The sequence below is a fragment of the Brassica napus genome, chromosome C6 (genome assembly GCF_020379485.1).
Source record: "Brassica napus cultivar Da-Ae chromosome C6, Da-Ae, whole genome shotgun sequence".
Taxonomy (NCBI): domain Eukaryota; kingdom Viridiplantae; phylum Streptophyta; class Magnoliopsida; order Brassicales; family Brassicaceae; genus Brassica; species Brassica napus.
The window spans coordinates 24575565-24582902 of record NC_063449.1 but is presented as its reverse complement, the minus strand read 5'-3'; the positions used below and the strand labels follow the sequence as shown (position 1 = coordinate 24582902).

General features: G+C 33.1%; 1 protein-coding gene across 1 annotated transcript; it reads left to right on the top strand.

The window, feature by feature from the left end:
• The first annotated feature begins 3706 nt into the window (after nt 1-3706).
• Nucleotides 3707-6797, top strand: LOC106407102 (protein NRT1/ PTR FAMILY 5.7). The gene is made up of 4 exons (XM_013847896.3): nt 3707-4135; nt 4227-4444; nt 4888-5432; nt 5770-6797. Exons 1-4 carry the CDS (start codon nt 3991-3993, stop codon nt 6650-6652), a joined length of 1791 nt encoding a protein of 596 aa, XP_013703350.2. The 5' UTR covers nt 3707-3990; the 3' UTR covers nt 6653-6797.
• The last annotated feature ends 541 nt before the right edge of the window (nt 6798-7338 follow it).

Here is a 7338-nt window from a genome sequence, read left to right as displayed (position 1 = left end):
ACTTATTTTTTTAAAAATTATAAATTATTAAAACTATTAATCCCACAATGAAAATTTTGTTATCAGTAATTTATTTTTTTCTATAAAAGATACAAATGATAAAAAAAAAACTATATGAGTAGATATCATGATATAATAGACATTAATATTAAAAATATACTAAAATATACTATGTATGTTAGTATCATTTAAATTTAATTACATATCCTATCAAATATTAAAAAAAATATTTTTAGATTAAAAAATTGATTTATATGTTCGCATCAATTTAATTATATATTTAATAGTTGCTGACTTTTAATATATTAAATAATTTATATATATAATGTTTATTCCGCGCAAGGCGCGGTTCTTAACCTAGTAGTATATCAAAAGGAGAAACATTGTAATAAATGTGTTCATTATAGACACATGACAACTTCGCAGCGATTTGAGAATGAACACGCTGACGTGTCACGTGCAGAGAGCTTCCCATCCAACTCTACATAAATGTGTTTACACTATATACTTTACGTTTTGTTTTTAAATATAAAACTCACATGTAAGATTCCAATAAAACTCACACTATCCAGATTTTTCGATTCGAATAAAAAAAGATAATGAATCGAAAGTCCATTTATACATATATTATTTTTATTATTTAGGGGTAGGCTGGGCAAAATATTCGTAAATTTTTGATTCGATTCGTTATCCGTTTTGATTCGAACCAAAAAATCTGGATATCTGTAACACTACGAAGCAAATCAAATAACGCAATATCTGTAAAAACGAAGCAAATCAAAAATACTTATATTTTTAGGAACGTATATCCGATTTGATCCGTTATATGCATATATATACATATATTTAAAGAACTATATATAAGTTATATATATATTATAGTTTATATAATTTTTACAATATTTTTATGTATTAAATTTATTACATTAGGTATTAGAATTGAAAAAGTTAAATAATAATTTATTATTGTCATGAAATATTATTATTACATATTATTTTTTGATTTTTGATTTATTTATTTTTAAATATTTTATTTACGGATCAAATCGGATATCCGTGAAAATTCTAAAATTTCTGGATATCCGAGACACCGAATATCCGGGTGGCTACGTATCAAATCGACACGAATACCTCCAAATACTTGGATATTCGATCCGTGTCCACCCCTATTTACGGATACAATTTGACTTTCTTTATATGAAAGAAATTTCACTAATGTCTAGGCTTATTTTATTTTACGAATTTTATCTTTCATATGTTATTTTAAATAAAAATGTCATTTAATATTGATTAACAATATCTTTATATATTTAGCAACCAGTTTTATATACTTTACATACACCTACATGTGGACATTGATGTGAACACATATATAACTAAATATTCACCATAACTGGAGTATCTAATTCTCTTAGAAGTTGAAATATATATAGTTTTAATGTATCTTTCACTATCGACCAAATTGTAGTAAAATGATTTGTCTTAAACATTTTATTTTCCTTTTCTATAACTATTTTATGTTTAGAGACTATAATTTGAAATCATTGATTCGACATCAGGACTATCTAGAATTCATATAACATGAAGCCAAACAAATAATAATATTTTTGGTTATCACCGGAAAAACCAAAAACATCAACGATTTGAACCGAACAAACCAAAATAAATATTGATTTAGAATTATAGCTATATTTTAGGAGATTAAAAACAAAAAAACAAACTTAAAACCGAACCGATATCCAGATTAAACAGATTTAATGTCTCCTTATTAAAAATAACAAAACTAATAATCACATTTCGCGCAAGGCAGTGTCCATTTAGTTTAGTTTTGTTGGAATTGCTGATAATTACAGAATAAGAATCTATCAGTGGTGGTAACAGCATTATACTGTTAGCAGGTAATCCACTTTCCTCGACCATAGCCTCAGATTTCCAATAGTTCATCATATATGATAAGAGTTGACTCTTAATCCAAATATTTTCTGTTTTTTAATTACCATTGGGTCCTTGTTTAAATATTCAAGATTTGAGAATGATGTATTTGGTTTTGGTAGCAAATCCACTAATATCCACAACTTTCTCCTGGCAATGATCACCAGTAAGCTAGCCAAAACCACTTAAAACTCATTAATTAAAACTTGAATTGCTCTGATTAGTACTCCCTAACCGCATATCGAAATGAGAAACCCCTTTCTTTCTAGAAAATAAGGCTATATAGATCACTCTAGAAGTAGAGGATAATGATCGTATAATGTCATTAATTTGGATAGTGGTTACAGTATTAAGCATAACTGACCCCTCTAATTAACTAACATGTGATGATTACTGTTACAGTATGGACTTATATGATTATGCTCAAGTGTGTCTCTTCCTTTTTTTTCCTTGCTCGTGAGTGATTATAGACGTGTAGTAGTAGTGTAGTACTAGAGTACAATATTGACTGTGTAATATATGGTGGTAGTGGTTAACAACACCATTAATGGATGAGGTATTGAATTTGACGTCATATGTAATCAAAAATGTTTTACATATTTGATGTGGCGGGGCTGGCCGCATAATGTTGTTGTCATTGCCGAATTTTAGGTATGATAGTAAGAAGATACGAGTATTCCAAAAAAAATATATTAAGAAGATACGTAAGAGACTACATCAATTGGTAATCTTACCTATTTTTAGGCAGTATTTACATAAATAAAGGTTTTTCTTTCTACTTCCCAAACAGTGAGTTGAGATTGTTTTTGATAGAATTAAAGAATAAAAACCATATAAATGAAAATAGTTATTTTATCAAGTGTTAAGTAGTTTCACTGGTTTAAGCAAAAAAAAAAGTAGTTTCACTGGTCGTTGCTGTCATTCGAAGGTGTACGAACTTCAGTTTATAATTCCTCAATTAATCAAATAAATAGTAGTTGTTTTATTGAATTGGCATTAATTTTAAAAGTTCTTCAAGAGTTGTAGATATTAAGGTCAGATCCTAGAGGGTAATCTTTTGGACCAAAATTTTGATACTTTGGAATCATTTGAGTGAGAAGTTGTGTGTAAAGGCATTAACAATGTGTTGGTGATATTCACTCGCCTCTTAGAAGCCTTTTGTCTTTGGTGGTATGCCAAGAGGGAGATGTCTTTGCACTATAGGCCTCAAACTCATGGAATATGAAATTTTGTTAATATTCTTTGTAAATATTTGCAAAACCACAAACGCCTTCCTTTTATTTGCACTTTGAGCTTGAACAATGAATACTTACCTTTTCTATGGTTTCACATTTTTTCTAAAAAAAGCCTTCCTTTTATTTGCACTTTGAGCTTCTTCTTTTTTTTTACAAAAAAAAAATCCCAGAGTTATCCAATAAGAGGAATCATATTTATTCAGTAGATCTCTCTCATTTAGTAATCTTTGTGATTCATAGAAAGCTTCAATCAAATTTGATGTTTCTTATGTCGACATCTCTCTTTCATTTTTTAAATCTGTCTAATCCTAGTTATATTTTGAACTTTGGAGTTAGTGGAATGTTCAACTACATTTGTAGGGCTTTTTGGGTCCACAAAGCCACACAAGTTACAATCTGAAAGTGACCGATCGGGTAAAAGATGAGCACTATATCGCATCGAGATTTGTGCTTATCTGAGCATAATCTAAAACTTCACTATCATTTAGACATTTACTTCTAGTTCTATGTATTTATCGACTTTATGCTAGCTAACAGCTAAAGCTTTGATCGTAAAATGGAAAACCCAGCGACATTAAATGTTATATATTTATGTTCATATCGATTAAGTGACCGGAATAGTAGCTAAGTTCCTACGTATCTTCTATTTGTCAACTTAACGTGTCTTTTTGTGGTAATTTTATTTGAAATGATCTTAAAGCACTAAACAAGAAGAGTCAACATAGCGAAATTTTATCCATTATAAAGAGAACCAACCTTGCTTCTCCACAAACTCATCACTCATCAACAATCCTCTCTCTCTCTATCATCAACACACAAAGTTATGGAGCACAACAAGATTGATACAGAGCTTCAAAATTCATACAATGATCAACAGAAATGGGTTCTTGATTCTTCTCTCGATAGTAGAGGAGAGATTCCTGTTCGGGCTAGAACCGGAGCTTGGAGGGCTGCACTCTTCATCATTGGTATGTATATCAAACTTTGTAAAGAGATTCTTGGTATGAGATATATGTACATTATAATCTTATGGTTTGATATATGTGTGTGTACATGCAGCAATCGAGTTCAGTGAGAGGCTAAGTTATTTTGGGATCGCTACGAGCTTAGTGGTCTACTTTACGACCATTCTTCACCAAGATCTTAAGATGGCTGTAAGAAATGCAAACTACTGGTCCGGTGTCACTACTTTGATGCCTCTTCTTGGAGGCTTCGTCGCCGATGCTTATCTTGGCCGTTATGCCACTGTCCTACTTGCAACCATCATCTACCTTATGGTAATAACTTCTACTCGAAAATTCGATATTAATTCTGTGTTCAATATTTCAAATATATGCATTTTCCAATGATATATTGTTGTGGACCTTCTGTAGTAGACTAGTAGCACCTCTTGCATATATATCTCAAATCTTATTCATTAACACTCCAAAATGTTAGGATGGTTGTTCGATATATTAAATTAAAACTGTTTGTTAGCATGTGCTACTGAGCATTCGAACAAAATGATTTTTAAAATATTTGGGAACCTTAATATAAGAAAATGTCGTCAATATTGTAACACTGATTGAGACGGCCACGTTCTAAATATATATCTTATTTGTATTTTATTTTTTTACTTCAGTCAAAGCTTGATGGTGTGTTTTGTTCAAAAAAAAAAGCTTGATGGTGTGTTTCTTTTATTTCTAGTCTTTATTGATGATTTTTTTTTTTTAAATTACAGGGTTTGATTCTGTTAACATTATCTTGGTTTATACCGGGATTGAAACCTTGTCATGAAGAAATGTGTGTTGAGCCAACGAAAGCCCACGAAATAGCCTTCTTCATTGCAATCTACTTGATATCCATAGGCACAGGAGGTCATAAGCCATCCCTTGAGAGCTTTGGAGCTGATCAATTCGAAGATGACCATCCTGAAGAACGTAAGATGAAAATGTCTTACTTTAACTGGTGGAGCGCTGGTCTTTGCGCTGGTGTTTTAACCGCGGTGACTGTCATCGTCTATATTGAAGACCGGATTAGTTGGGGTGTGGCTGGTATCATACTCACCGTAGTCATGGCTACATCACTTTTGATCTTTCTTATTGGTACACCGTTCTATCGTTATCGAGCACCTTCGGGTAGCCCGCTGACCCCGATGTTGCAAGTCTTTGTCGCTGCCATTGCCAAAAGACATCTTCCTCATCCCAGTGATACTTCTCTTTTTCATGAGTTGTCTAGAAACGAGTATACAAAAGGACGGCTTCTTTCCAGCTCAAATAATCTTAAGTAAGTGCATTACAACTTAAGAGTTACAACTAGAGTCATCAATCAACATATGTTCAATTCCAGTTTAGGTTCGGTTTGGTCAATGAATAACACTAGTAAACAAAGTAAATTATAATCAAATAATATAAGGATATATTTGTTACATGTTCTATTAGAATCCAAGTTTTTTAAATAAAATCTAGTTTCAACAAAAAAAAAAATATAATATAATTTTTGTTACTTGGTTTTATTTGTATTTATCAGTTTCAGATCGATTTATCCGGATTAAACACTAACTTTCCATCTTCGAAATTTCTTTAGCATCCATACATTGAACTGATTTCTGTATGGTTTGCAGATTTCTAGACAAAGCAGCCATTATCAAAAACCGAGGATGTGAAAATGTTATGGACGAGAAGGAGAGTCCTTGGAAACTCGCAACGGTAACAAAAGTAGAAGAACTGAAGCTACTCATCAATATGATTCCAATCTGGTTCTTTACATTAGCCTTTGGCATATGCGCCACTCAAAGCTCCACATTTTTCATCAAACAAGCCATTGTCATGGACCGGCACATCGGTCACAACTTCATAGTTCCTCCATCATCCATGTTTTCCCTCGTAGCTCTCTCCATGATTATCTCCTTAACAGTCTACGAGAGACTCCTCGTGCCTATTTTAAGACGCGTCACAAGAAACGAAAGAGGTATTAGCATTCTAAAAAGAATAGGAATCGGTATGGTTTTCTCCTTAATAGCCATGATCATTGCTGCTTTAACTGAGCGAAAAAGATTGGACTATACAAAGCACCATCACATGGTCATGAGTGCTCTATGGTTAGCTCCTCAATTCATAGTTATAGGTATAGCGGACGCACTTACCCTTGTGGGTCTTCAAGAGTATTTCTACGACCAAGTCCCTGATTCAATGAGAAGTTTAGGCATAGCTTTTTACCTTAGTGTGATTGGAGCGGCTAGCTTTGTCAATAATCTTTTGATGACGGTTAGTGATCGTCTGGCTGAGGCAATCTCTGGGAAGAGCTGGTTTGGTAAAGACCTTAATAGCAGCCGCTTGGACCGTTTTTACTGGATGCTAGCCGCTTTGACCGCTGTAAATATATGCTTCTTTGTGATTGTAGCCAAAAGATATACTTACAAGAGTGTTCAATCAAGTGTGGCTGTTGCTGACGGTGGCGATGACGTCGAGATGGCATTGGTGGCTAATACTTCAAAGTATACTTAACATCTCTATTGGTCACCCTTTTATGTTATTTTTGTTTTTCTGTTGTTGAAAAGTTTGGTGTTCTTATTTTAGTAAAAGTAAAACCATTCAAATCTAGTCTATATCTACCTATCTATCTATAATAATAAAGTTGGGTTATGTTCTCCACAATGCACCACCTCAGCAGGAAGACAGGGGCTTTCGATGCCACGTGGCATCTAAAAACAAAGAATTCGGTTGTTGTTATTTACGTGTTGGGCTTTACGATCGTAGCATTTTATTAAATTTTAATTATGTTTGGGTTTTATGCATAAATCTTAGGCCCATAAGAACTAGGTTCTCCTCTTCTCGCCTTTCTACCTTCTTAGTCTAGCAGTCGTAAGTTCTCTGAAACTTAATCACCTTTCAGCTCACCGTAACGTCTTTATCTTTAAACCAGTTCATCATGATTGCATCAGAACACCAGTTACTCTTTCTTCTTCGCCTGTATTCTACAAACTGAGGATTGAGAAGGCTGACGTGTAGTTGCTTGAGTCAGTATCTGAAAGAGAACGCAGCTTATCTGAGCTTCGGTATGGAAGGCAATCCTGAGGTCATCCTTAAGACCTTCTTTTTCTTTCATAACCAGTTTTTCCGTTATCTCTGATTTTGGATTCACCAATTGCCCGAAATCAGTAAAGCTTCGACACTTAGCCGAGTGATTGAAG

Coding starts and splice junctions, on each gene's coding strand:
- LOC106407102 (XM_013847896.3), top strand. CDS start 3,991: ATGGAGCACAACAAGATTGATACAGAGCTTCAAAATTCATACAATGAT. Junction 4,445..4,887: donor CAACCATCATCTACCTTATG/GTAATAACTTCT, acceptor TTTAAATTACAG/GGTTTGATTCTGTTAACATT. Junction 5,433..5,769: donor TCCAGCTCAAATAATCTTAA/GTAAGTGCATTA, acceptor TATGGTTTGCAG/ATTTCTAGACAAAGCAGCCA.